At 54.0% G+C, this 26,972-nt stretch overlaps 1 protein-coding gene across 1 annotated transcript in view; it reads right to left on the bottom strand.

Moving 5' to 3' along the window:
- Window positions 1-16,189: 16,189 nt before the first annotated feature.
- The window catches only part of COTL1 (coactosin like F-actin binding protein 1), a 39,707-nt gene continuing 28,924 nt past the window's right edge, over window positions 16,190-26,972 (bottom strand). Inside the window, exon 4 of the mRNA XM_047711643.1 lies at window positions 16,190-17,477. Within this exon, the coding sequence (XP_047567599.1) occupies window positions 17,367-17,477 (111 nt within the window). The 3' untranslated portion in view covers window positions 16,190-17,366. The remainder of the gene's footprint in view (window positions 17,478-26,972) is intronic.

The raw sequence follows: 26,972 nt of genomic DNA, 5'->3' as shown, positions 1-26,972 counted from the left end.
GCCATCGCTCTTCCCCTGGAGGGGCACTCCTTTGCCACTCGGTCCTTGGCACCTCAGTGTGGAAAAGTAGCTGAGGGCAGGTTTTCCTGGGTGGGAGGAGGAGCCCTCACAGACGGCTGGACACCTGCGATCTGAGGGTCCAGGTCGGGGAAGGACAGGCCAGGGGACTGTGTCTGGGTGCAGTCCTTGCCCTCCAGAGATGGACAGTGAGCCAAAATGGAGCCACATGTCCTGGGCACGCAGGAGAGACAGCAAGCTACACAGATGGGAAGAGGGCTCAAGTCACTTAATCTGGCCGAGCCTCCATTTCCTTATCTGCGCAGTAGGTGACAGGAGGGCTCCTGGAGGAGGACCGTCATGGACATCGCAGAAGAAAGGTAGAGCATGAAGCATGGTGCCTGCCGTGCAGTCAATACCAGGGGGTGCCCGTGGGGCTGGCCTGGGCCTTGCGGTTCTCAGCCAGTCTTTCAGCGCAGTGTCGTTCGCCCGGACCCGGCAAGCTGCTTCGCCCTCAACCCTCCCTGGGGAACTCTGTTCCCCTGGGTCAGAGCAGGAGGGATCCCTGAGGACACGGGCGGGCAGCGCGGTGGCTAAGGGACAGAGCCAGCCACCCCGAGGTGCCCTCCCCGTAACTTCCGGCTGTAGGAGGGGACCTGGCGAGGGGACCTGGCGAGGGGTCGGAGAGTCCACCAGCGAGGGTCTATCTGCTACGTCGCACGTTCCTGTACATGCGGATACAAGGAATGAAACCTGCTCGTCTCCCGCTGCTCACCTTAACTCTGCCGCAGCCTTTCGTCCTCGGGCATCTTCTGAATCGCCAGACGACAGACAGGCGGGCGGGGGGGCTCCGTCCCCGAGCCCACCCAGCCTATCTGCGGCGACAGTGTCCCAGCCCCCGCCTTCCCGTCAGGAGCCTGGCCATGTGACCGACGTGCCACGTGACCGACGTGCACCTGGCAAGTCGTGGGCCCTGGCTGTAGCTGATTGGACCAATGGTGGTCACCTGACTCAATCTGGGCCAATCAGACGCTTCCCCTTTGCGCGCGCCTCCGCCATGCTGTGGCCCTTCCTGGGGGCTCACGAGTTTAAGAGCCCAGGGCAAGCATCTTCGTCCCGGGTGGGGAGCCGGCAGACTGGCAGTGACGGAAGGCGGAGGACGGGTGGACCAGGGTCTCTGAGGGCCCTCCTCTGGCTCTCACTCCCTCCCCCGGGCCCCGCTGCCCGTGGTCCGTGCGAGGACACCACGCGTCTTGCCAGAGTCTGCCGTCTCCCCTCCCGCCGGCCGGGGTGACCTGCACGACCGCGCATGCGCAGCTGCGCCGCACCTCGCCACTGGGCCCGGGGCAGGTGGCTCGTGTTTGAAACGATTCAGAGCTAAGGTCTTGGGAGCAGAGACCGCAGCCTTCTGGAATTCCAAGTAGCCGTGTGCGGGCGCAGCCTCGGAGACCTGGCTTCTGCCGATCACCGGGGAGGCCTGCTTCTCCCTCCTTCTGAAGACAGCGTCGAACAGCCGCCTCTAACAACAGAAGAATCAGCCGCTCTCTGATCGGGCGCATCTCCCCGAGTCGCGAGAGCAGCGTGTTCCCCAGCCTTCCCCGCTTGCCAAATGTCTTGTTACTCTCCTGTCTGACGCTCTTGCCACCAAAAAGGAAACACGCTGTCATAGACATTCTGGCAGGGGTGGCTGGGAGGACGACGCCACTTGTAATTGTGTTTGGGTTGGGAAGCGAGGGAGGGGTGAACCGTGGGGGCTCATCATTGGCTGTGTGGCCTTGAACAAGACTCCCCAGTCTCTGGGCCTTGTCGGTGAAAGGAGGAGCTGGACTCACGTATGTTCGGCTCCCTTCCCTGGGGGCTTTGTAGACCCAGACAGGGCCGTCCTTGCCCCAGGGCTCCCTCCTGGCAACCCACAGATGGGCCCGGATCCCTTCCATGCAGCGCAGCAGCCAAGAAAGCAAAAGGGCAAAGGACAAACAGGTTTGCCCCCATCCGACCCCCATCGGGGCTTCTTGCACACCAGAGCCATGGTGTCTCACCCTTTACCAGGAAAGCCGTCTCCGCTATTTCCTGGACACGGAGGCTTGGACCCCCCCCTCCGCCCCCCCGAGAGCTTTTGAAATATGGATTCATTCCCCTTTAAATTGGTACATTTCACCTAGAACCCAGGTTTCTTTCTTTTTTTTTTTTTTTTTATAAACATATATTTTTATCCCCAGGGGTACAGGTCTGTGAATCGCCAGGTTTACACACTTGACAGCACTCACCATAGCACATACCCTCCCCAATGTCCATAACCCCACCCCCCTCTCCCAAACCCCCTCCCCCCAGCAACCCTCAGTTTGTTTTGTGAGATTAAGAGTCACTTATGGTTTGTCTCCCTCCCAATCCCATCTTAGAACCCAGGTTTCTGAGTCTTCCTGAAATATTGGATGATCTGGCAAGATGGAGGCTCACCCCTAACCCGGTGAAGTTTGCTGAGCTGGGGGGTGCCTGTCACTTTGGAGGGAGCACCAGCTCTGCCTGGTACTACAGTCTACACAGGAAGGACCCACCATTCTGAAGTGCCTGGAACGTGCGTCTTTCAGTTTTCAAACCAGACAGCTCAAATGCCAAACCTGGGCAGTTAGTGACCCTTGTCCCCACGCAGACCGTTGGCTCATACACACTCCCTGTCTGGCCCTGGAATTAGAGTTTGGCAGACCCCTTGTTAATGATATGCTAATAGTATGTTGACCAGGGGCATCTGGGTGGCTCAGTGGGTTAAAAGCCTCTGCCTTCGGCTCAGGTCATGGTCCCACGGTCCTGGGATCGAGCCCTGCATCAGGCTCTCTGGTTGGCAGGGAGCCTACTTCCTCCTCTCTCTCTCTCTGCCTGCCTCTTTGCCTACTTGTGATCTCTGTCAAATAAATAAAATATTTTTAAAAAAATAATATGTTGATCATACACCACCCCCCATTCTTTTGCCTCTAGCCTGACCCCCTTACACCTGCTCTCCACACTGACGAGTTCATTTCTCTTGTCTGGTGGACAAGACCACTTTGCACACCAGCAAGGGAAGGGAGTGCTGGGGCCCGATCCTCCTGAGAGCAGACCTGAGCTGGTCAGGGGGAGCAGAGGGCCGGCAGCAGCCGCCTTGACATTAGGGGGAAAAGACACACAGTGTAGTCTTCAGGGTCGCCTGTGGAACTGAGTCCCTGCTGCCTAGGGCTGCTAGGGTGGTCACAACCCCTCCCATCGCAGCCCCTTCCCCTCCCCATCTCACCTGGACTCCCCTGCTCATGTATCTTGGACCACTTCACGCATAAGCCCCTCGCACTGGAATCCTTGCCTTGGGTTCTATTGGTTTGGGAACCAAATTGAGCCAACCGTGCAATTCCCAGCACGCAGAGGGGCACTCAGGAAAGCCTTTTTGAGCAAATTTGTGAAGCAGTGGGTTTCCCGACATGTGCGAAATCTTCCTGCTAACCCAGAGGTGGCCCCCAGGGGGCCCAGAGCCAGGGGCTGGAGTCAGACCTGGACCCTAGAACATCGATGTCACCGGCCAGGGTCTGTCACTGCCCCTCTGAGCCTCACCCTCATTTGTGCAATGAGAATACTTCTCCCACAGAGTGCTTGGGAGGTCAGGGGGGTGGGGGCCGCCAGGCAGGAAAGCTCACAGCACGTCCCGGCTCAGGGAAGCACTCTCAGACACAGGCTTGTATGTGGTTCTCGCCATGTTACTGGCATCTCTACCCAGACCCAAGGACAAGACCCCCTGCCCCCGCCCCGCCACCCAGTGCCAGACCAGCAGCAGCACGGGAGGTCTTGTTGGCAATGCAGATCCTTGCGCCCAGCCCAGACCCGCTGGGTCAGAACTGCTGGGGGTGGGCCCAGCCCTCTGCATTGTGACGTGCGCCACAGGTGTCAGGAGGGCTGAGGGAAGGGTGAGCTTTAATACATTCCAGTGATTATGTAGCAATTAATGTAGCAACTGTTCCTCCATGTGGCCTGACGTCACCACCCCAAGTCGCCAGTCTCCTGCCATCACATTTAGGAAGAGTGACCTCATCCCAAGGGGACCACTGAGCGCCAGAGAAGGGACGGGACAACCTTAGGGCCACAGGACCTGGACAGGCAGGCTGGCTATCCCTTGTGTGTGGCCCTCAGCCAGGAGATGGAGTCCCAGGGCCCTCCTCACTGGGCTAACAGGGGCCTGAAGGGAAGGGGCCCTCAGATCATCCTAGGGTGGAAGTAAGAAACCCTGAAACAGGAGCCCAGAGTTTCAGAGTGGAACCCCCAGGACACCATGAAAATGGCCTCTGGTGTGAGCTCTTCCTTTTTCAATGGAAATGGTGTATCATGAATAATCAAATAGCTATCTTGTCCTGTCTCTACAGTGGGTTCCCCGGGGTTCCCAGAGCATTTGGGAATGTGGAGTGTGGGTCATCACCACCAGGGGTCCCCAAGATCGGGTCCTCTCACTGCCAGGGGTCACCAGGACAGGACTGGGTTCTCACTGCCAAGGTCCCCAAGATCGGGTCCTCATCACCAGGGGTCCCAAGGACCAGGTCCTCACTGCTAGGGGTCCCCAGGATTGGGTCACCACCAGGGACCCCAGGACCGGGTCCTCATCGCCAGGGGTCCCCAAGAGCAGGTCCTCACCACCAGGGTCCCCGACGGGGGTCGTTTATCCCAAGTGGCATCTATACCTTCTTCCTCCTCACCCAGCACCCGCTCCCCTGCCATCCCTGACCCTCCCTTCCACTTTACGGAAGATTCTTCTACTGCAGGGCACATAACTGGCGATGTCCCAGGGGCCTCTGGAGAGTCTGTGTACAACCATCTCAGTGTCCCCCAGTGTTTATGTCACAGGCGTCATCAACACAAGGTTTTAGTATCTCCCCACATTCCCTCCCAGTCCTTGTCACACGGCTAGTATTTTAGGACAAAGACAGTAGCCCCTGTTTACTGGGCACCCACCATTGGCCCAGGTGTCCTCCCCAGTGCTGGGAACAGAGAAGGGAAGCCAGTAGCGGGACAGGGAGGCAAACGGGGGTGGGGGTTGGGGAGCAGGGAGACAGACGGGGGGGGGGGGGGGCGCAGGCAAACCCGTGGTCTCAATGGGGACATGGGCTAGGAAATGTGAACCGGGCCCAGGGCCTAGAGAAGGACCCGGGGTACAACCTCAGAATGGGAGTCAGGCAGGCCTATCCAATGAGGGGCCTTTGCCGACAGACTTGGGTTCAAGTCCCAGCTTCGCTACTTGGCTCTGGGATTCCGGGCAAATAGCTTCTGCGCCTCTGTATTTCCCAGTCCCACCACCCTCACAGACGACCGCGGGCCATGCTTGTCACAAACACCGCAGGCCACTCCTGCAGTGGGAAGGGTTCTCGCTCCCCTTCCCCACACTGCCTCCCAGTTTCCCCATCAGCGTGGAGGCTTTCACGGCTGGGCGGCATGGGAGGCCCGGAGCAAGCGCTTTCCCACACAGAAATGAAGCCTGAGAGCCGAAGCTAACGTGACTGGAGACCTTCTGGCTTGATGGCCATTGTCAAGAAAAGCCTTTTAGAAAAAGTTCCAAGCCTGAGCCAGGTTTTAAGGCCCCTGTGGGCTTGTTAAAGCCAGCATTTCCCTCCACATCCAGGCAGCCCTAGGGAGGGCGCCCCCCCCCCCCGCCGCCGCACCCCCAAGAACTCTCCAGCACTCCCCTGGCATTGGGCCGGCCCCTCCCTGCTCTAGGACAGCTGGCGTGCCCCCAGCCTGCTCCCAAAGGCCTGGCCGGGTGGGTGGGGTTTTTCTCTTTCCCTCTTTCATCCAGGAACAGCCCCAGCCCCCAAGGCCAAATCAGCACAATGCACCAGGCTGGGGAGGTCAGAGCCCTCCCACAGCATCTGCTCCTGGTGAACATAAATCCAGCAAACCATCCCCTCAGGGCATCTCCCTGTCACGCAGGGCTGGGGGTGCGGGGCCCAAAGGGGGCCTCGAGATGCTCGGGGGAAAGTGACACACACAGGCTTGCTTTTCCTTAGATGCTGGGCAGTGCTATGGAAACAGCTAGCCACACAGGCAGCTGAAGAGAATGTTCTAGAATCTCTAAAGAGCCTGGCAGGAGCACGCTGGGCCTGGAGACCGACCGAGCTGGGGGTGTCTGTCTGGGGCTTCTGAGACTCCCTCATCGTGGAACCTGCTGTTCCCGTACCACTTGTTCCCTTGGCAAAGGAGCCAGCCTTTGGGGCAAAATGGCTCCCTGCTCCCCACCACCCCCGCCTTTCCACGCCCCCGCCCCTCCATGCTGTCCAGAACTGCTAGAACGTGCTTTCTGAAAAGATTCCAGTGCCTTTTCCTTAAATAGCCAAACCTGGGGCCTCCTCTGCAAATCAAAAGGTCTGAGAACACGCAGCCACCACCATGTGGGCTGAGAGCTGCCCTTGGAAGCGGGGTGCGACTGCTTCCCTGGGCACAGTCCCCACCTCTCTGTGCCATTCCCCTGGGCACTCAGCCTCCTTCCCAGCCCCCCGCCCAGAGAGGACACTGGAGGGCCACTCTCCCAGTGAGGATGACAGACCGCACATCAGAGGAAGGCGAGGAGGGGTCAGAGGTCAGGCAGGCACTCAGCTGCTGTTTGGGGGGCCTCTCCCACAAGTCGGAGCTTGAGGAGGAGAGAGCACGAGCTGGCTTCCTTCCGTGTGCGCCATACCCCCGCTTGCATATCCGACCTGCACAAAGTAAAAAGGTTCATGAGACATGGAAAGCAGAGTCGGCTGTCCTGGGTTGTCTGGGGGGGAAGGGAGTGGCAGTGGGGGTAGAGAGAGGCTACTTAATGGGTAGGAGATGTTCTTTTGGGGTGATGGAAAGTTCTGGAACTAGACAGTGCTGGTCGCTGCACCATGTTGCGAATGAGTGTAATGCCACTGGACTGTTCGCTTTAAAATGGTTAAAATGGTAGATTTTATGTTGTGTGTATTTTACCAAAATTAAAAAAAAAAAAAAGGCATCCTCTCCAGGTCTGGTGGGGGCGTGGGGAGAAGGGGGCGGCGTGCGGACAAGCACAGGGCTTCCCCAGGGTAAGCGTCCTCATGACTTTATAACTGAGATCTTCATCTTCTTGCTGCCCATCGGCCAGGAACCTCTCTCGGCCACCTGGCCCCCAGCAATAGAGCATCTCCCTCATACCAAACCCTCTCACGCTTTGAATGTCCCCACCAGGGAGGCCCCATCCATTTTAGGTCAGGCCCACCGAGGAAAATATCCTTTTCTTAAAATCATCAAGTACCGGGTTACAGGTCCTAGCCCCGGGAGGGAGACCCCTTCCTATTGTTCCTTCCTCTGTACTCAAGGGCAGGGATACCCCAGTGTCACTGGCAGTTGTCAGAGAATTCTGCCTGCCACCGTGTCTATCGACGGGGACCACCTTGGTCAACTAAGCTACCTCCACCATCTCGAACACGAAGGAGAATTTAAATAAAATGAGCTCTATCTATGCAAACTGTTGGTGACCCCTCCCCTTGATGCATTGTTAAGTGAAAAAAGCACATTGCAGAACTAGACACAAATATACATAAAAATAACATTTCACAGCTATGCACAATTTCACCTACACATAATTTCCTTTATCAAGAAAATTATATCTAGGCCTGCCTCTGTGTGTGTGTATGTGCACAAAGTCTGGAAGAATACAGGTGTTGAGGTGCCCACCATTTACAGTTTGGTCTGTTTCCTTCCAGACTTTTCCTTCTTATCGTATATACTTCTGAACTACTAGAATTCATTACACTTGTGATCTCCGTCTGTCAAATAAATAAATAAAATCTTTTAAAAAAAGAGAAAAGGAAAGAAAAGAAAAAGCTCATGACATAGTCACTAGTTTAATTTGCACATTTTTTAAAAAGATTTTATTTATTTGACAGAGAGAGAGATCACAAGTAGGCAGGCAGGCAGAGCGGGGGGGGGGGGGAAGCAGTCTCCCTGCCAAGCAGAGAGCCCAATTTGGGGCTCAATTCCAAGACCCCGAGACCATGACCCAAGCCGAAGGCAGAAGCTTAACCCACTGAGCCACCCAAGTGCCCCAAATTTGCACATTTTTAAGGCACATAAAGGATAACTGGTTCACCCCCACAGGCCCTTTGAAGGGATGACCCTGGGCATCCTTTTCAAGCCAGTCTTGTTCTTTTTAGCTTTGAAATATCCCTTAGTGACTCTTGAACTTACTCATTGCTAAGTGAGAGATTCCAGAAATCGATGCGGTGAGAACCGGGAACAATCCCCCCACCCCACCCCGTGCAGTGTTCTTCTTGAGGAGCAGGAACCGAACGCCTCTGAACAGGGGGGCAGCGGGCTGAAGTGGGTTGTCTACACTGGAGGTGAGCAGCAGCTGGAGATCAGAGTCAGGCTGAGTCAAGACGGAGCCGCCATGGCAGGTCAGGGCAGGCACAAACCCCGGGAGGCCAGCAGGGATGGGTCAGGACCCAGGGAGGTAGCATGAGTCAGGCTCAGTGCTGAAAGTAGAAAAGATTCTAAGTATTTCTGGCAGAAAGTTAGGACAAGGCATTAGATGCTTACAGAGGCGGCGGCCGCAGTCAGGACCTCCAGATGTCGCAGGACTAACCTGCCTGGGCAACTGCCACACTCCAGAGGACTGAGCATCAGACAGCTACGCAAGAGACCATCGAGTCAGGGCACCTGGGTGGCTCAGTCGTTAAGCAGCTGCCTTCGGCTCAGGTCATGATCCTGGGGTCCTGGGTTTGAGCCCCGCGTTGGGCTCCCTGCTTGGCAGGAGGCCTGCTTCTCCCTCTCCCATTCCCTCTGCTTGTGTTCCCTCTCTCACTGTGTTTCTCTGTCAAATAAATAAATTTTTTTAAAAAAGAGAGAGAGAGACCATGGAGTCAAGGACACACCCTCAGAGTGGCATCCTAGGGCCAAGAGCCCCCACCGCGGCCCCGCACCTGCCTGGAGACGCCCACGGAGCTAGAGACAGGACACCCGCATCCCGAAGACCTTGGTGGCCAAGAGGAAACAGGTCACAGAGACCCCCGTTCCCATGTCCCCCCGAACCTTCCAATTTCATGCGAGCACGTCTAGCCAGCACACCAGAACCCTAAGGCAAGAGAGTTTGGGGAACTCACTCTGCTTTAGCCTCTGTGTGGCTGCCCAGATGAACCCCTGCTGAGCTCACACCCTGATTCGCGTCCATTATCCAAGTTGTATTGGCCGTTCGGGGTCCAGTGCCTGCCAGGATTAGCCAAGTTCTCTCCTGAGCGTTTCCTGCGTCACCGTGTATCAGACACTTCCCAGCAAACGTACAGGACGGGGACTGTGTTATGATTTAAAAGGTGATGAATCAGAGGCCCAGAAGGGTTCTGTAACTTGTCCGAGGTCACACAGCAGCTGGATGGCAGAGCGGGGATTAGAACATTATTTAACCACCTGACTTTCAACTGATGACGTGACCTCAGAGCTCCCACAGTTCATCTGTGATTGTCTTTTGAAATGAGAAAACAAATCCGTGCTTCCTAAGTGCAGTTGGTTTGGCAGACAATTGTTGCAAAATATGGGACGTAGGGGGCCATACACAATAGAAGGAATCCTCTGTTGGGGAAGGGCCAGAATCTACACAGATCTAAATGATCCCTGGGGCTCCCTTTCAGAGCTAACGTTCTGTTCTGAAAGCAAGCCTGTTTCCGCGATTAGCGCCTGGAACCTTCGGAAACTTCTCCGAGCTGAAAGTGACTACCACGGGGTTGGAGGGGTGGGCGGGGGGTACTGCTTCTTGGAGGATACTCTGTGATCACTGGTGAAGCAATATGGTCCCAGGGTTGCCATAGCAACTCCCTATCTGGGCTATTCGAACGACAGAGAGGAAGCATCTTCTGTTTCCAGCCTGTTGTGGCTCTGAAGAGGGAACCCTTCATTCATTCAACAAATATTTACAAGTGGCATCCTGGGGTGGCAAACACAGACACTTATACCGATCAGACTGTTAACATCAAGGAGTTTTTGTGAAAGGGTAGCAGGGGATTAACCAAGCATGGGGGGCTGCGGGGCCCTGGAAAGCACCCTTCCCCCCCATCCAAATGGACATTCATCTCAGTTCCAGACCCCCTCAGCCCTGCAAGAACGTGACCCCAGTGTGATAGATCTTTTTTGGATTTGTCAAGAGCAGTCGAGAGCTGGGTTTCGATGTGAAGTCTTTCCATTTCAAAACACGAATGCCTATTCAAAATTGGGATGGGGCCTCTGAGAACGGTTGTGGAGGTCGTGCACTGCTCTGGGGTCACCCGTCTCATGTAAATTCAAGGGAACAGTGTTCCTGCCGTTGTGCATTGGCAAACTATGCAGTCCCACTGTGTGACAGAGGACCAAGTCTGGCTGGTGGTTCACCAGCTTGCCAGTCCCAACTCTAAATATCCAGCCTTGGACGTGGGACTGAACTAACGATTGTACAACCATCCAGCAGAAGACAAACACCATGGCTCTGGTAGTTTTCGCGGATGTGAAAAAACACTCACCGTATATTAGTAGGTGGAAAGAGCAGGTTATGGAAATATCGACAGGGGGCCCTTGGGGGGGGGCTCAGTCGTTAAGCATCTGCCTTCGGCTCAGGTCATGATTCCAGGGTCAAGCCCCGCATCGGGCTCCCTGCTCTGCTGGAAGCCTGCCTCTCCCTCTCCAGCTCCCCCTGCTTGCGTTCCGTCTCTCGCTGTCTGTCTCTGTCAAATAAATAAATACGATCTTTTAAATAAAAATCAACAGAGTATAGCCTCAGTTTTTGAAAATAAAATGTATTCTCGGTGAAAGTCAGAAAGGCTGTACCCTAAATGTGAGAACAGCCGCCTGGGGCCGGTGGCAGAGCCGCTCATTCTGGTCTTTGTATTCCGAGTCTCCATTCTCTAAATACATTAATGATGGCAAGTGATACTTACCAAATGGAAATTTCTCAACTTATTTCAAAAATTCTTCGGAAATGCCGAGTTTCTCGTTGAGCCAAAGGGAGGAGAATAGGGCTATGGTCAAAAATAGTGGCCCCCAGGGCGCCTGGGGGGCTCAGTCGGTGAAGCGTCTGCCTTCAGCTCAGGTCACGATCCCGGGGTCCTGGGATCGAGTCCTGCGTCGGGCTCCCAGCTCAGCAGGGAGTCTGCTTCTCCCTCTACCCCTCCCCCCCGCTTGTGCTCTCTTTCTCATGCTCTCACTCTCAAATAAGTAAATTTTTTAAAAAACTATTTTAAAAAATTCGCGCTCCTCCACATATGCATGTGTATTGCCCTGAGGTTTGGACACGGACTTCCCGGCCCCCCACCCCCGTCCCGGTCTGTGACTGCACCGCCCAGGGACCTGGCTTCTTGCCTTCACCACACTCCAGGTGTTGCTAATGCAGGCCCAGCCCCTGCACGTGATGAACCACGGGGAAAAACCACCATCAGGCTCTACCGCGGCAAAGATGTTCTCATGAGAGTAGCTAAGAACCGCTTGCTACATTTGCTGGAAATAAAGATTCTGAGACAGTCCCCCAAGTCATGGGCCACGGGTGGGTGAGTGGGGTGTGGGAATTTTACCTGCATTTTAGCAAATGTGCCACGTGATTCTGCTGCAGGCTGTCTGGGGACACCCTCTGAGATACAAGCCCTTTTAGGTGACACCCATTGGCTGAGGATTCCCTGGACTCCGACTGTGTGCCAGGGACCGGGCCAGGAGCTGGCAGAGCTGGGCGGCCGCAGAGACACGCCCCTGCCTTCTGGACAGGACACAGGTCAGAGCCCGAAGCAGGAAGCACCCCCAGATTTGGGGGAGTCAGCCTGGCGGAGGGTGCCGGGAGCCTCTAGCAACATTCTTTCTCTTGATCTTTCAGACCAACAGCGTGGGTCCAACAGCAACCAGCCTCCTTTCAGTCGGTGTTTGGATCTTCAAACTCCAAACTCACGCCCCTGCGCAGCCATCCGCCTGCTGGGCTCCTCGGCCAACGGGCTTCTGGCTTTGTCCCTTCGCTTCCCCCGACTGTGCCATCAGTCCTACGTCAGCTGAAGTCACCTGTTCCAGGTGAGCGGTCCGACGTGTCCTACCTACCTTGCTGTGTGTGCTCTGTGAATTCTCTCTTTTCAGATCTGTCTCAACATCTGTATTCCCAACAGACAGGAAAATAGAAAAAATAATCTAACATAACATACCCCTACCCTCCCGTAACACAGATGCCTACCTTTCATCGTCTTCTGTTCAGCTCTTTTAAAAAATAAAGGATACCAAAGAAACGCTCATAGAGTCTCACTCAGACACCACCTCCCTCCTCCCTCTGGCCCCGGGACTCAGCACCCCTCCTCCCGGCACTCCAGGTTCTTGTCCCCGTATGCATATATTCCCTTATTTTGTTTGAAAATGTAGCTCCACAGCCTGATGACTTTGCACATTTTAGCCCCGTACCTTGATGTTTTGGGATTTACAGGTAGAATCCCATCAGGTGTTGCCCACGCATGGTTTGGCGTGGCCTTGGCTGTGACATCAGACTCGGGAACTGCTGGGATCAGCCAGCCTGAGAATGCGTTCAGGTCTGCCCTAGCTCTCTTGAGTTGACAAAATAACGCATGGCAGAGTCAGCTCTCCGTTCCAAAGAGCCTCTATTCTCCCTTATCCCCCAGCTGCAGGGCGGTACCCCCAGACCATGGATGGGGCTCCTCGTTCCAGGTCCCAGCCAGCCCCCTTCCCAGGCTCACAGCCTGCAGGTCTCCACAGAAGGACTGGCATCGCTCTTGGCCTTGACAATATTTTCTCCACCAGCCCCTCCTGCCCCAACCAGAGGGAGCCAAGATCCCACACCTGCCCCAGCCCTGGGACAGACACACTCCAGCCTGGGCAGCAGCCTCCCTAGCGGTATCTTAAGGCCCCTCCAGGGACAATTAAAAGGGAGTAGCAGTAGGGGAGCGAGTGGAAGCCCCTGGAGATGGGGGAGCCGGTCAGTTGCCCCAGCTAGGTAGACAGACACATAAGCTATGTCCTCGTCCTCCAGGGATGGATGGGGGACAGAGCCAGAGGCGGGAGCCAGTTCCCAGGTGAGGAAGCCGGGACTCTCCTCCTGCCCTGCCTCTTTGCCTAACTCCGCACGGAACATCTGACCCAGTGGGAGCAGGTCGGGGTTCTCCGTAGGCTTGGACAGCAGGGCGGGGCCCCACCGGCTCCAGGGCCCTGAGCACTGATTGTTGGCTGAGCGCCTACCATGTGAGAGGCACAGGGGACACTGTCCCTGCCCTGGTCACAGTTACTGGGGAAGGGGGAGAAGCAAATGATGTGAGGAAGTACCCTGGGCTCCTACAACTGATCACCGACGCTGGGGGCAGGAGTGCCGGGGTGGGGGGCTTAAGGCAACACAAAAGTCTTCCCTTACAGCTCTGGAGGTCTTAAGTCTGAAATCAAGGCGTGGCCCAAGCTCCAGATGAAGGTGGCTCTGGGGGAGGACACTGCCTGCCACTCCCGCAGCTGCTGTGGCTTCAGGCGTCCTTCCTCCGGCCCCTGCATCTGTCTTCAGCTGGCCTCCTCCCCCGCGTCCCTGTCTCAAGCCTCCCTCTGCTTTCTCTTATAAGGACCACCTGCCGTTGGTTCAGGGCCCGTCCTAAATCCTGGATGGTCTCGGCTGAATATCTTTAAACATAAGTACATCTCAAAGACCTCAGGCCCAAGCATGGATGTATCTCTGGGGACCGCCATTCAGCCCAAGACAGAGAGCGGGGTGGGAGGGACCTTCTAGAAGAAGCAGCTCAGAGGAGAGACCGGTCACTATCCAGAAGGAGGGAGTGAAGGAAGGACGACCAGATCGGGGGTCCAGGGAGGGAGGTGCACAGTCCTGGTCAGAGAGACCAACAAGGCCTCCTGGTCCCTTGTTCCCGGGAAGCTGAGACTTGAGCCCAGGGCAAGGAAGCACTCTTAAGGGCCTTTAGCAAAGGGCTGATACGCAGCTGTAGTCAGGGAGGGGAATTCTCTTCTAAATTTGGGGCAAGCTTTTCTGATGGGCAAGGAAGGGCCTGAAATTAAAGCACAATGTTGGGAAGAATTAAGTCTTAAAAATGTCTTTCTCTTAGTTTTATGACTTAAGAACTTAGGCTCAAACATAAAGGGAGTCTTGGAGGCGCCCGGGCTGCTCGGGGCTGGGAGGCTCGTGAGCGCTGAGAACCACGGCGGGGGACAGGTAGGCCCACAGGCTGTCGTGGAGACGACTTCTCTCAAAGTCCTAAGCGAGCACAGGTGTGACGGGAGTCCCCCCTCCCAAGCCCCATCCACATGGCAGCCTGCTCTAGCAAAACACACCACAGGAGGGGTTTGTGTTCTCTTCCGCCAAACTTAGAGCTAGCATGGTGGGACCCTGGGCTGTGGCACCAACCAGCAGGGATAGAAGGGTAAAGCGGAGAAACAGAAACCTCCCCCAAGGATTGATGAGCCGGGAGCAGCGAGCTCCCCAGAGGGCACAGAGACACCAGGGCAACGGTCGGCTTGTCCTACCTTGGGTGGCCTCTGCCCCTGAGCAGGAGGGTGCCCCAGCCCTGGCAGTGTGCCTGGCCACAAACAGGGTCACACAAGCTTTGGCACTCCTCCCACTGAAAGGGGAGGTCCGTGTCCCCTGCCCTTGAGCTTGGGGAGCTCATGACCGCTTCCCCAGGAGGGTCCCGTGGAAATGCTGCCATGTCACTTCTGAGGCTCAAAGGCGAGGCACCTCCCTCTGGTCCTCGGGGACTCGCGCTCTGGGGGAGGAGGTCCACAACCCCGCCGGGCCAGAGCAGGCGGCCACGCTGGGTGCTCAGGTCCACGCCCCACTGAGCTCCTGCACAAGCCCCTGTGTCTGCCGCCAGCCACCAGGACGTCCAGCCTGTGGACCTCAACCAAACGAGACCCCTGCCGGTGAGAACCGCCTCGCTGGGCCTTTCCTAAATTCCCGAGTCCCCAAATCCAGGGCAAAATAAGATGGTGGTTGTCGTCCGCCATTCGATTTTGGGTAATGTGGAGCAGCTGCTGGACGACCAGGTGGTCATTCCGAGCACATGTAAGCAGAGACTTGGGTCCCCAGAGCTCCATCCCCAACTCCTCCATCAGTGGTCAGGGCTCAGGGCCAGCCCAGGCTTTGGGCGGGGACAGGAGCTGGAAGAGGGAATTCTAGGCGATGGTGCCCGATACCTACTGGGTGCTGGTTACAGGGATGGAGACATGGACCGGCAGGGCCTCTCTCTGCCCTCAGAGACCTCCCAGTGTCAGCAGGTGCCTCTGAAATCCCCACAAAGGCCTGAGCTGCCTCTTGACATTCAAACCAAGCTCCTTGACACATAAACCCAGCTTCATCCTCTTTGCTCTTGCCGGGAGCAAACATCCCCATGGAGCCTCTGTCTGCAGACCCCTTGACCCCCCCAACCTCATTCCCATTGCCCACGTCACTGCTCCTCTCCGTCAGTTCCCAGGTGGTGTCACCTCCTCAGGGAAGCCCGCCTTGATGCCTCTGACCAAGCCCAGTACCTTCAGAATTTTCCCTCCTAGAACCCGGCTTCGCTTCCAGAAGGGGCTTCTCCTTATCTGTAATTGTCCCGAGTTCTCTGACCAGAGCTAACTAACACCCACGAGCCGCAAAGCCGGAGACCTAGTTTGGCTCCCTCTGTTCCAAGTGTCAGAAAAATCTGGGGCATGCAGAGCTAACAAAACCCAGTGGTGGGCCTGACGTAAGGAGAGCTGAGCCCCTACGGGACACCTTCCTGATCGCGGCTGCCCCTTCTGCCTTGCGACCCATCCCAGCCGTCAACATTTCTGCTAAATTTGCAGACGGGGAACCCGAGGCCCAGAGAGGTTAACTAACTTGCCTCAAGCCACACAGCTACAAGCAGAGGGGGCAGATATTAGCACCCAGTCATGGCTGGGGGCGGGCTAGAGGACTCCTTCCCACTCTGATTTTGGGTTCTGCCCCATCCCCAACAGAGGACAGGGAGACCTGGGTCCGAATCCCAGCTCTGCACTTGCTAGCCAGGCGGCCTCAGGTGACGCACATGCTCCATCTCCCTGAGCCTCAGTTTCCATAAAACAGGGACACAAATGGCCCCCGTTTCCTCAGGCTGTTGCTAAAAATGAAATAAGGGACTGAATATGGATGGACCTTGCCCCCAGTGGCTCCACCAACGCCTGTTAGATCAGAATACGACGATGGCCTCCCTCTGTCCCGTCAAAAAAGCCGCTTTCCCAGACAAACCAGACAAGCCTGTTTTTTGAAAAACAAAAAAAAAACATTTATTTCTGTCAACTGTTTGAGGACAGATGCTCTTCCTGACCCCAGTACAGCACAGATTTCCTACCCCCAAATGAAACGAGCAAGGAAAAGAAGAAAAAGAACAACATGAACCGTGCTCACGAAGGACCAAGCCAATCTCATCTTCCTTTGGAAAAAAAAATCCTTTTGAACGTGCGCTGCTGACCCGGGATGAACGCCACAGACCTTCTGGTGCCGAGGGCGGGGACCCGCTCCACTGGCAGCTCGGTGGCAGCCACTCACCGCCCCCAAGCACAGAGGGCCTCCCCGAAAGTGATGCATCGGCCCCCAGTTCTACCCGGAACTCCTGCCGCGCACCCCAGCCTCCCTCCCAGGCGTCCTCGTCGCTGGGGGAGCCCCTGAAGGGAAACTGGAAGGACTCCTTGTCCCTGCTGGACTTGGACCTGTGCCCCCGCTCTGTGCCACGATGAGACTTCAACCCTAAGGGTAGGAAGGAGCCGCTGCAGACTGCAGGCCCATGCCGCGGCCGGGCAACTGTTAAGGCAAATTTTCTTGCTTCTGTTCGGTCGAAGTCGGGCCTGAGCGTCTCACTGCCGAGCACCGTCCCCGTCAGACGGATCCCCAGCTTAGGCAACCCTGAATCGGGGGGGCGGGTGAGGGGCCCCGGAGCACGCTCAGGGGTTGGGGGGGGTGGCCTGAGCCTGATACATGGGATAGACGTGTGTGCGGGTCAAGGCGACACCCCGACGGGCACGGTGGCCTCCTCCCCCAAGCAGGTGGGTGCAAAGGGACACCAGACGGCGGCCTGGCCCCCCGGCGATGCAGGCTGGTGGCGGGAGAGGCCAGGAAAAGGGTTCACCACAGGAGAAGCTTCCACTCTGCTGAGGTGCGTGGCCTCGGCATCAAAATGATTTTTCCTTAGAACAAGCAAAAGCGGGGGAAAAGGAAAGGGAGATGAAAGAAAGATGTTCCATGAGCTTCGGGAGATAAGGCGTGGGGGGGCACTCAGGAGGGGAGCGGGGAAGGGGAGGTGGGCTGCAGACAGGGGGCGCGTGTTGCCTCTCACGGCGTCTCCTGTCCCTGATGGGCTGGCGGGCTGGTGGCTGAGGCCGCGGTCCCCTCCCCCGGGGAGCAGGCGGGTGACATTGCAAGGGGAAGGGCGAGGGCGGGGTTACTCGGTCTGCGCGTCGTAATTGGCGCCCCCTGCCTTCTTGAGCTCGCTCTTAATGAAATCTTCCTCCAGCTCCTTCCGATCGCTGATCACAAACTCTTTAGCAAAATTCTGCAAGAACAAAATAAAACACAGAGTTCCCGTGAAGAAGGGACAGGATGAAAGTGTTGCTCACAAAACACACCACAAAGTCCTGGCGCCGAGAATACTATGAAATGATCAAAATAAAAATTTGGTGGCAGCATGGTTTGGCAAGAAGAGGAAAAAGTCATGACTGGAGATCAGGAAGTGGGTGAAATCGGGATACAGTGTAGAGACAGTATGGGGGCCGGGGATAGGGGTGCTAGGGACAGGTCCTGAACGGTACCTTGTGCCCATTTCCATGGTGTGAACATTCGCACCATGGTTGGCTGCAGTCACATCAGCCACTGATGAGCTGAACAGGAACAGCCACTGTCCGCCCTTGGAGTGCACAGACTTCAACCATAAATCCCCATGAGCCTGGCCCACGTGACATACTCAGTAAATCTCTGTGGCATGAAGGCGCGCGGCAGGTGACGTGGCTCATCTGAGAACACCGAGCCACGAAGAATCAACAGTTATTTTGCTACGTGGATCCCCAAGACTTCAGCAAACACGGACAATTTCAGGACGGTGAAAGAGGAGAATACAAAGAAATTTGCCAAAATAGGAGTAACAAATCAGAAGGTCAGAATATCATCAAAAAAAAAAAAAAATCCACAAGAAAATAGCATAAACAATGACCACCATTCCTTAAGTGCCTATGGGTACCAGGCATGGTCACACATTGGCAAACTTAATTCTTTTTTTTATTTTATTTTTTAAAAATATTTTATTTATCTATTTATTTGACAGAGAGAGTGACAGAGCACAAGTAGGGGGGACAGTGGAGAGAGAGGGGGAGAAGCAGACTTCCCGCCGAGCAGGGAGCCCGATGCGGGGCTCAATCCCAGAACTCCAGGATAGTGACCCGAGCCAAAGGCAGACACTCAACCATCCGAGCTACCCAGGTGCCCCAGCAAACTTAATTCTTAAAACCCTTTAATATGATCCAGGAACTCGATCCCTAGAGAACTACACAAAGGGAAAGAAAGCACACATCCCCACAGACACTCGTCCACTAATATTTGCAAAAGCATAATTCCTAACAGCCAAAATGTGGAAACCACCCAGATGTCTTGGACAGAAAAGCTCTATAGTCTGTCCGGGCGATGGAGTATTACTCCGCCGTAAAAACGAATGAGGTGCTGATACACAATATCCTGGATGATCAAAACCATTGAGCCAGACATGAAAGACCACGCATACTGTATGATTCTGTTTATAAGAAATGCCCAGAAAAGGCAAATCCACGGAGTCAGGAAGTAGATTTGTGGTTTGAGGGGAAATGGGAGGTGGTGAGTGCTAATGGGGATGGGGTTTCTTCTGGGGGGATGAAAATGTTTGGGAACTAGAGAGGGATGGTGGTTGCACAATACTGTGAATGTACTAAATGCCAGTGAATCGTAGAATTTAAAATGGCTAATTTTATGTTCTCTGAATGTCACTTCAATTAAAAAAAAAAAAAAAAAGACTACCAAAAAAAAAGTCACCAAGCCTCCAAGAAGAATGAGTAAACCAAGAGAACACTCAAGGTCAAGTTTCACAGTATAAAGACAAACTGTCTGCCATGCCAAGCCATTAAGATACTAACAGGGAGCGGGAGGGAAGGTTAATATTTATCAAGCAACCTATACGCGCCAGGTGCAGCCTCACACATCTTCTCACTTAATCCTCCCTCAGTATATTAGCTTGCTTTCTTTCTTTCTTTTTAAGATAAGACCCACGGGGTTGGGCTTGAAGAGATTGTGTAACTAGCCCAGAATGACTAAACAACCTTCTGACCCTCTCTATTCCCATCCCACCATCCTGTGCGGCTAAGCATCGGTGTCTATCTTCAGCACAGTGACTGAACACAAGCTGGACGTATGGGCCAGGAAGGGGAACCGAGAACTGACATGTTTCTCAACCTGAGCCCCAGTGCCAGGGAGCGGGGGCACGTTGGGGGGGTACGCAGAGAGAAGAGGAGGAGGAAGCCAACAGCTCAAGATGCCTCTAGCAGGAAGTGCAAAGTTCCCCTGCTGTGTGCTATCTATATATGGTGACTAAAGAAATATGAGCACTCCTGTTCACGTCTGTTAGCCATTAGGAGATTGAGATTAACAAGAGGTTTGATAAGGCACTAAGAAATCTACAGGGAAACTGTACATGGAGCTATGCAGAGTCCAACTTAAATCCAGAAGCATATGGAAAACAAATCACAGCCAAAATAAGGAGCAATCCAGAATAAGAGAGTCTAGTAAAAATGTAACATAACAATAAACATAAATGAGCAAAATTACCCCCGCAAAATAGCTATGTATCAGACTACCAAAAAACACCCCCCCAAACTCTATACTAGATACCACAGACATGATTTAAAAACCAGAAGGTGAGGCAAAAATGATTATAGCAAAAAAAACAAACAAAAAAACCCCACAGAGTGGCAACTTCACCTGCTCCCCCGATGGGAGAAGCATCTGCCTTCCAGGGGGCCAAAGGAGTGGGAGGGGGTGGAGCCATGTAGAGGGGGCCCCACCAAGCCTCACAGCCCACCCCCCCACAGGATGCTCAGCACCCCCAGAGGCCTCAAAGGTGCACTGACACTTCCCCTCAGGGTGTGGATGCTACAGAAATTCCCCAGAAGGTCTGAGTCAGCCTAAAACCCAAGTCACATCGGTCCCTCCCTTCCCCACTGTGGTTCCTTCCAGCAGTCCTCAGAATGGGCCTTCCACTTGGCACAGTGGACACCAGTGCCCCCAGGAGTGAGCTTCACTGTGACCTTTCAAAAAGAGGCAGAAACAGCAAAACCAGCCCTGTAGGCAGCTAGACCCTCAATCTGGGAACAACACACTGGATGGGAAGGAGCCTACATAAGGCTAGCACATAGTAGAGGACCACAGAAAGCACATCTGAGCAAAGCACAGCCACCGTCCCCTTTGCTCACACCTTTACCCTCAGCCACTGTCCCTAGCACCCCTCCCCGTGTCACCAAACGCCTACAGGGCAGACACAGGTGACAGCCACAGGAGTCCTGACTCTGAAGCAGTGCTAACACACAGGGAATGTTTCATTTTCTAGCAAAAAAAGGGAAAAAAGAACCAGGCAATACCAATTTTCATAGGATTCTTATCTAAACTTTACAGATCCAAAATACTGCCATTTTAACATGGAACCAATAGACTAAATCATTAATGGGACCTTCCATGTTCTTTTCTGTGCAGGAACTTTTCGAAACCCCGTGCACATTTTATACACATGGCACAAAGCAAGGCATGCAGGCCAGACCCCAAGTGCTCAACAGCCACGTGTGGCTGGTGACGAGGCGGGTCTAGAACGAACAGGAAGAGTCTGAAAGAATAATGTACTCCGTCAAGGAGAATCACGAATCATAAAACAGCTCAGCAGATAGGAGTGGAGGAGGGGGAGTTTTTGGAGACCAGGAAACGTTCACTGTCTTGATCCAGAATTTAAAAACAACAACAACAACAAAAAACCCTTAAACTCTGACATTCACCCCCTCATTTGATTAAAAAGCAGAGAGGGGAAGCGATTCCTCCTGGGGCACACAGTGGCCTCATGGCAGGGGCCCCGGTGCAGGGGGTCGGGGGGGGCAGGTTCTAGCCTGGTCTGTCCTGTCCTCTCCCTCCCTCTGCTCCAGAAGGCCAGTACCTCCCACTACAGCCTGTCATACCCTCAAGGCCACCAAAGCCACATGTCAAAGGCTTCAAAGCAAGAGGGGCCTGTCTGGAGGCACAGTCATCTGTGGTTCCAGAACGATCTTCTCTGTCATGTCTAGGAACACTCTGTCCCTGGCTCATAGCTTCCAGAAAGGGTCCCTCCCTCTTGTTTTTGAGACCCTCCCTCTAAACCTGACTCCAGGACGGCCTCGAGACTATAAGCCGGTTCAGGACACGCTTGTCCCTGTGGCGTTTCTCAAGCGCATGTGTTCGTGTTTCAAAGGCGTGACAGACACTGCTTCCGGTGGAAGCTTCTGGTTGCTCTGTGCCCAGGAAGGCGACTCCAGACAAGGATAGGTTAGAACCAGGCTCTGGACGTAGTCCAGCATCTATCTGCAAGGCCGTTTTAAAAAGTGCTTAAATATTTGCCTACCTTTGGTTTTAAACCATCTCACTTTTTTTCTAACTTTTTTTTTTAAAAGTAGGCTCCACACCCAGTGTGGAGCCCAATGTGGGGCTTGAACTCACAACCCTGAGATCAATATCTGAGCTAAGATCAAGAGTTGGGCACTGAACCGACTGAGTCACTCAGGAGTCCTTAAACCATGTCCCTTTTAGACGGCTCCCAGCGGCCTGGGTTTAAACCCCAGCTTTGGTCCTGAAATGTGCTGGGCATGGGCTTGGGGTTTGGTCCAAACACAAACAGGAACGGTTGTCCGCTTGCACCTCCAGCAGTTGGCCGTCCCCAAGAACCCCACTCCCCCCACCTCCCTGGGACTTACCACCCTTCCCTCCAACACACTCCACCACCCCCATACTCCACTCCCCCCGCCTCAGTCTCCCCGTGTGCAAATGAGGACAACAAGACCTACATCCTGAGGCTGTTGGGAGGATCTGATGAGCGCACATAGGGCTTGGACACTCGGTGAGGGTTCCCAAGAATGACGACGTGGTATTTTAAGTGATCCTGGGTTCCCCTTTGTTCCCAAGACTATCAGGGGAATCTGAGATGGAAAGTTTCCTGAAATGCTCAAGAGTGAAGGTACAGGGAGTGGCTGGTTCCTCTTCTCTCACCCACAATGGTTTCTTCATCTCCACCATTTATTTTAATGAAGGAAAGTCCAGGCAATTCCTCAAAATAACCAAAGCAAAGACACGGACACCTCCTCGCCCTTGCAGAGAGAAGACAGCAAATCCAGCTGCAACCCAAAAGCTGGGCACCTCCAGCCACTGGGATAGAAGTGTCGGGTGTGCTCCCCAGAACGCTATGACTAACCTATGCAGAGAATGTGAGTGTAGAGAAAGGTCTGGGAAGACAAACTGATGAGTTTTGGACATGTAAGTTTGTGATGTCGGCAATGCACACTTCTACAAACTTGGGTGAGGGAAGAGAGGTGACCTTCATTGTATCCAAAGAGAAGGAAAGCTAATGCCATTCATTCTTCCAACAAACACATGCTCGCTAAACACCTGTTGTATCCTAGATGTTCTCCTAGGTCCTGGGAAGGCAAAAGACTGGTGCTGAGGGCTCTCTTTGAGAGTCTGAGAGCAGAACAAGAGAACCAGATGGGCCTCTAGAGACGTCCCACGGGAAGCGGTCAATGGTTCTGGGCCCTGGTCTCTTGCTCCATGAAAGAAGAGGGCAAGACAACAGGTGGTCCCGGCACTTTCCCACCAGCCATCCATGACTTCGAATCTAAGCCACCAGACAACATGGGACCAAATTCTACGTAGGATGCCAGAATCTGAGGGGCAGTGGGGAAAACTGGCACAGGAAAGTCAACTGTGGGATCGGAGACTGGCTTTCAACAGGAAGATGTGTGCTAGCATCAGGTCCATCCCTAACCCCTGCACAGAAATGTGGGGAACAGAATCCTCCCCCGCGTGTGTGCTGGGGCAGGGGGTAGACGAGACACATGCTGGCCTCAACAATGTATCTTTTCCCCAAGTGGGTGAAGATCAATTATAGGCCAAAGACCTCAGTGTGCTGAAGGAAAGCAGTCAGTGCCCCCTGCCTGCATCGTGCTAGGAGAAAGGAAACTTCCAAGGAACAAGTACCAGATGAAAATGCCCAGAATCAAACCCACCGGGCGTTCAGCTGCCAGCCCCTCCTGCGCCCCCCACACTTGCCCTCCTACGACCATTCTAAGGCACTTCAAAGGCCCAGGTTTTTAAAATCCTTCCAGCAAGGTATAATTTACTCAAAAAGAACAGGTTCTTGTAACAGGCATGAGTCATCCTAGAAAAGGGGAAAAAACAAACAGCAAAAGGGCACGGTCTCGCGTTTGGCAGATTCAGGAACAAAGGCCCCTGCGTCACCCGTGCAGTTCACAAATGACATGACCCTACTTCGCTAGGGAGAAAACAGAGGACAAGGGAGAGGCATTCGGTCACATTTCATGGGGGCACTGGGGATTTCGGTTGCATCTGGACCAGTCAGAAGCCCCAACTCCCCTGTGCTGATGTCTGACCATGGCCACATCTAGAACGGAAATGGCAGGAATGTGGGAAACAGGCTTTGGTCCTCCCGCACCCACAGCAGACATCGTCATCAATCATGGCACTTTTCTCACGAGTCCAGACTCGGCATCAGAAGCCTTCTTAACCCACAGCCCTTGCTATTGATCGACGGACAAGCACAGTTAACCCCAGGCTTATGTTTTCCATTTCCGCCTGGTCAAAACTGTGCTAGCCTTTCTTCTTGGCCACACCCGCTTTGGGGAATTTTTCCCAGGAAATAATTCAACAGATTATTATAATATATCCTCACAGATGTTCATTGTCAGCAAACACCAGATTGTCTTCCCATTTCAACAAAACCTGAGTAACTAGATAGTATCCGCATCGAACACTTCATATACAGCAGGAATTTAATGCCATATTTTATTTAACTTTTACAATCCCATGAGTTAGATATTATCATCCCAAATTTTCAGAGGGAGCTCAAGTTCAGGGAAGTGAAGTGGCCGATAAGAGGTCACGCCTGCTGAGTGGTGGGCTGGGTGTGGCCCCCACCATGAAGCCTGTGCCAAGGTCATTACTAGGTGCGGGCACACCCACCTACCACGCTCCCTGAACAGAACAGTATTCAGACATTAAAATTATGAAAACCAAAACCACATTCATGAAATCGCTATGTGAGGTGGGGGACTGTGGCTCGTCATCATTTCATTTCTTCATTTCGTCTGAACCATTTTTAAAAAAACCACAGCACCCTGGGGGAGAAAACAGGCGGCCTGGGGCTGGTTCCAGAAGGGACTCTCCAAGGCAGCGTACCCAGGGACAGACACTGGCAAGAGAAGTACAAAAGTGAGGAGTGTCCCATGGAAGGGACGAGAAACAGGACAAATGTGAAGGACACAAGCTACAAAGAGCACAGGCAGCTCCAGCCCAGCAAGATCGTGGGGTACACACATGTCCCCCATGAAGAGGAGAGGACTGGACTCAGGGCTCGGGCGCTCTAGTTAGGTCCCTGCAGCAGGGAAACCAAACCATATGCCGGTGACTGTGTCAGGAGGCCAGCTGCTGGCGGGTGACCAGGCGGGGCCATGCCACCACTGGCTGGTGGAGGGCTGGGACCCATCTGGGGATTAGCGAGGGGGTACCCAGGCCCCAGCCCGCTGGGTAGTGCTCTTGGCTTGTGCAAGTGGCTGCCATTTCTGCTCCAGGCTCAGAGCATGGGCCATCCTCCTCTCTCCCCTAAGAACTGTAACTTCCTGGGAGCAGGAGCACAGACTGGGTCCCATGGCTCCCCACAAGGTAAGTGGGCTCTGATCCTCTACCAGCTGCTTCTGCCTTGGCTCAAGGACACATGCATCCAAGCCTTCATATCTGAGTAGTGGGTGTAATGACAGCACCCCACCCCACCCCGATACCCACACAGCCTTTCACAGGCTGCCTGGGGCTTTGTATTTTTGATCAGGTCCTCTGTGTCTTAAACACAGGATACAAGCCACAGAAAGCCCCCTTGCCTGAGCCCAGGCCCAGGTGAAATGCATGAGCACAGAAGGCCCTTTCTGGTTCAGAGAATAAAGGGCCTTTCCATAAACCACGAGCTTGAAGAAGCGCCCACATTCCTGGTGAAAACAAACAGCTCACACCCTCTGGAGAGCCTCGAAGCAGCCACAGCCAGTCCCCAGATTACTGGGTCCCCAGAGAGCTGGGCCGCAGCGAGCATTCTGAAGGGAGGGCAGGAGCCCCAGAAATCTCATGACACGGACGAGTGTGAGTTCTCGCAGCCGACCCAGGCGGCCGCACCTCCGCTTGCTACAGGAACAGAAGCACAGTGTTTGGAAATTCCAGTCCACCCCCAAACCCCTCCCTGCATGTAACCGGTTTCCACAATTTAATACAATCCCAAAACCAGTTGTTGAACATTTAGGAATGCTCTTCTTCTGTTCTAGGAATATACAAAAAGTAAGACAGTCTGAGGCCTATGTGAACAGATTCATTTCTCCACTTTCTAGCACCTGTTTTCGTACTCCTCTAGGCACAAGGGTGCTCTGTAAGCAGACATGGTCCCTGCCCTCGAGATTATCTTCTAGGGTCATTTACTTATAATTCATGGAAATCTATCGTTCATGGGATCATCGTAGAAACACAGAAGAAGGAGCGGCTGATTCTGAAGGGGGCTGGTGGGAGAATGGAAAAACCTTCACCAAGAAGGAAGGTTTTGAAGGATGAATAGAAGTTCACCAGTCACCCAAATAGAGAAACCCTTTCTCCACCCCTTGTATTTCTTTAATCCTTCCAACAGCACCATGGGAATTTACACTCTCCTTTCCATGACAGCTCCTTCACAGATTCAAAAGATAAAGCTACTTGCCTGAGGTCCCGAAGCAGAGGGCTGAAGGGGCCAGCAGATCAACTTGGGCCTCACGCCCCCTTAAGCCCATGATCTTTTCCATTTGACACAGCAGCATTTTTTTTTTAAAGATTTTATTTATTTGCCAGAAAGAGAGAGAGAGAACGAGCACAGGCAGACAGAGTGGCAGGCAGAGGCAGAGGGAGAAGCAGGCTCCCCACAGAACAAGGAGCCCGATGTGGGACTCGATCCCGGGACCCCGGGACGCCGGGATCATGACCTGAGCCGAAGGCAGCTGCTTAACCAACTGAGCCACCCAGGCGTCCCGAGCAGCATTTTTTTTTTAAATCAAGTGCTGATCAATGATATTCCATTTCCAGTTTTTATTTTAAAGGCCCTCCATCAAGAAGATGGAGTAAGTTTAAAAATAAATCTAAGAGGTTTATTTCCCACACAACTTCTCAGAGCCTTTAATGGGCCATGTGAATCGACAGAGGTAGGGTTTCCAAACCGCATGTGGACTCAGAACATTTTCTTGGTGCTGAGGACTCTGGAAATGGGCAGCAGGGACAGATGACCATGTTGGGGCTCTGGGACTAGGTGGTCTGGGCGCCAGGCAGGGCTCCGCCATGTCCAAGCACTGGGACCCTGAGCAAGTGACTTGGCTTCCCTGGGACCCAGGCCCCTCATCTATAAAATGGGGGTAGGAATAGAACCGGCCTTGTTGCAAAAAATTAATTATTTTAATAGGGGAATGTCCTTCAAAGTGCCAAGCACATGGCAGGGGCACAATAAAACTACTGTTATGTGCATTATTAGCACAGTGGTACACAGACGTGGCCTTCTGGCTGGAGTGTTAGCTATGTCTGGTCTCAGCCCTGTGGGGTGAGAGGAGGTCTAGCATTTACGCTGACCCCAGTCCTGGGGTTTAGAAGCCGTGAGAATTCCCACTAAGCCATTAGTTCCACACTGTTGCTGAAACGTCCATCCTTCCTGTCCCCGCTGCTTGTTGGGGGCAACACG

This window comes from Lutra lutra, chromosome 17, assembly GCF_902655055.1.
Source record: "Lutra lutra chromosome 17, mLutLut1.2, whole genome shotgun sequence".
In the NCBI taxonomy this organism is placed as follows: Eukaryota; Metazoa; Chordata; class Mammalia; order Carnivora; family Mustelidae; genus Lutra; species Lutra lutra.
The sequence above is the reverse complement of the archived record's forward strand: the minus strand, read 5'-3'. Positions and strand labels throughout refer to the sequence as shown.